The sequence below is a fragment of the Tupaia chinensis genome, unplaced genomic scaffold (assembly GCF_000334495.1).
Source record: "Tupaia chinensis unplaced genomic scaffold, TupChi_1.0 Scaffold144276_1, whole genome shotgun sequence".
NCBI classification, from domain to species: Eukaryota; Metazoa; Chordata; class Mammalia; order Scandentia; family Tupaiidae; genus Tupaia; species Tupaia belangeri.
The window spans coordinates 1,633,802-1,636,542 of record NW_006204133.1 but is presented as its reverse complement, the minus strand read 5'-3'; the positions used below and the strand labels follow the sequence as shown (position 1 = coordinate 1,636,542).

At 40.6% G+C, this 2,741-nt stretch overlaps 1 protein-coding gene across 1 annotated transcript in view; it reads left to right on the top strand.

Annotated features, from left to right (window-relative positions):
- Positions 1-2,741, top strand: part of TMEM131 (transmembrane protein 131) — a gene marked incomplete at both ends in the record, with an annotated part of 163,962 nt that overhangs the window by 59,304 nt on the left and 101,917 nt on the right. Inside the window, 1 exon segment of the mRNA XM_027767558.1 lies at positions 373-496. Within this exon segment, the coding sequence (XP_027623359.1) occupies positions 373-496 (124 nt within the window).

The following is a 2,741-nucleotide window of genomic DNA, read 5'->3' as shown; positions in this document are numbered from 1 at the left end:
CCCCAGTAGGTGATTTCTCACTTTCCCTCTCTCTGTTTCTGTCTCTCTTCAAGCAAGCAAGCATAAGCGCCCTAAAGCAAAAACCTCTTAAAAAAGAAAAAAAAGAATCTGACCTTTTGTTTCCTGCCTCCTTCCTCACTAGATTGTAAACTTCATGGGGCTGAGACCTGGTTCATTATGTCTCAGCACCTGGTTCAGAATGTACCACTTACTAAATGACTAAGTGCATTTTTAATATAAAGCAGTTTCATAACTTACTGTATTTCGATATGTATCTAATATTATGTATCTAATAATTTTGATGTTTTAACTTTTTTAACAACTAGAATTATCCTTAAAGTATTGTGACATGTTTCTTTTTATTTTTCACAGGCCAGTTGGAATGCCAAAAATGGAAAAAGTTTACTTACATAATCCTAGTTCTGAAGAAACTATTACTTTAGTATCAATATCTGCTACAACATCACATTTTCATGCATCATTTTTTCAAAATAGGGTAAGTCTGCTGTAAATGATTTCTCTTGAGTTTGACATTGAAATGTCTAAATTTTTATTGATGGGTAATTTTTTGGGTAATTTTATTTTACTATAATTAGAATGCAGTTTTAATATTTTATATCTATTCTTAGATTTTGGTTTGTCTTGGTCCTGAGAATTATTACTTCTTCCCAATAGTTTTTTTTTTTTTTTTTTTTTTTTGGAGAGGTTTTTTTTGCTACAGGGCATGTGCGCTCACCAGACAGACAGAGACAGAAAGCAAGAAATCACCCCCCAGGAGGGATGGCTACGCCGCAATCCCTTCTCCTCCATTCTCCTCTTGGGATCTTGGGCACGCACGCACACGCGCCTAGCCTGAGTTTTAAGCCACCGGGTTCAGGATGCGAACCGGTCGTCTACGTGGGAGTCCAGTGACATAGCCATTACACTAACTGCTGGTTCCCTGCATTGTTTTTTTTTCAACTGAAGAAGCATTTAACAGATCAGCTGTGAACCTTAAGCACTCTGGGAAATGTATCTTTCTGATCTTCAGCTGACTTTCTTTTCCTTCCTGGTAATAGATAATTCCTCAGTATTGTGTTGTTTTCCATTGCTGCATCATAATGACCTCACCACCCACTTATTAGCACATAGTTCAGTCAGTCATTAAGTCCAGTAAACTCTCGCTCAGTGTATCTCAGGCTACAGAGAAGGCGTGTGGGCTGAAGCATGGAGATGCTCAGGGAAAAGTCTGCTTCCAAATGCATTTACATTGTTGGCAGAGTTAGAGTCCTTGTGGTGGTAGAACTAAAGTTCTCATTTCATTGTCCACCGTTAGCCAAGGGCTCCCATGCCTCCTTAGGGTCCCCACGTTCCTTCCCTGTGGCCCCTTCATCTTCAGACTAGCAACAACGAATTTCCCACTAGTCCCTCTTTATCTCTGGCTTCTTCCTTTACCATCAGCAGAGAAAACTCTGTCACTCCAGGGCTGATGTCATTGGATCAGGGGCATCAGGATAGTCCCCCATTTGATTGACACAAAGCAAACTGGCCGGTAAACTCAATTACATCTGCAAAATCTCTATACCATGTGATGTAAATAACCATGGGTGTAGTATCTCATCATAGTTACACTCTCAGAGATATGGGCAGGAAATCTGGGAGCCAGCTTAGGGTTCTGCTCTCTATGTGTATCCTTTGAGATTTTGCTCGTAATTTTTATATGTAGTATGAACTTGTTTTTAAAAAGTAAAGCTTTTTTTCTCATGAAAAATATTGGATCTTAAGTTAGTTTTACTCTGAGAGCATAATTAAGCTTTAATATGTCGTTTTCTAGAATAATTAATGAAATAACAAATACCAGAGGGAAACTAATGAATGGAATCACATTCATTTTCCAGGGTTATCACTGACTCCTTTGAAGGGGTATGACTAATCAGGAAGAAACTTTTTTTTTTAAGCATGTAAGCTATTGGTTGCTATTTTAATTTTATATAAACTTTTTGACGCTTATATTTTTCCTTTCTGAAGTCCTGTTTTATCATGTGTTATTGTTAGCTAGCAAATTGTAGAGTAGAATTTTTTAAAAGGATACAGGGATAGCATGTGGTGTGGTGGATAAGGCCCCGAACTTCCACATGGCTGAGTTCGGTTCAAGTCTTGAACCTGGTAGCTTGAAAATCATGCTAGGTGCATGTGGGTGTGTGCGTCCCCAAAACCCCTGAAAGAGAATAGAAGAGATGGGATTGTGGTGTGACTGTCCCCCTTGGGGGGCATTTCTCACTTTCCCTCTAACTGTCTCTCTGAATCGCTCTAGCAAGCACATGTGCCCTATGGCTAAAACCTTATTTAAAACAAACAAACAAAAAACACCTCAATTTCCAGTTTTTTGTTTTTTGTTTTTTCATTTAAAAGTATTCTAGGGGCCAACAGGTGGCATGTAGTTAAGGTGCTGGACTCCCATGTGACTGACCACAGTTTGAGTCCCAAATCCAGTGGCTTGAAAATCTTGCCCCACAGGGACCAGCAGTTGGCATAATGGCTAAGTCACTGGACTCCCATGTAGTCGACCGCGGTTTGAGTCCTGGACCCGGTGGCTTAAACTCATGGCGGGCACGTGTGCGTGTGTGCCTAAGATCCAAGGGGAGAATGGAGGAGAAGGGATTGTGGCGTGGCCATCTCCCCTGAGGAGTGATTTTTCTCTTTCTGTCTCTGTCTTTCTGGCGAGCGCACATGCCCTATAGCAAAAACCTCTCCCCCCCCCC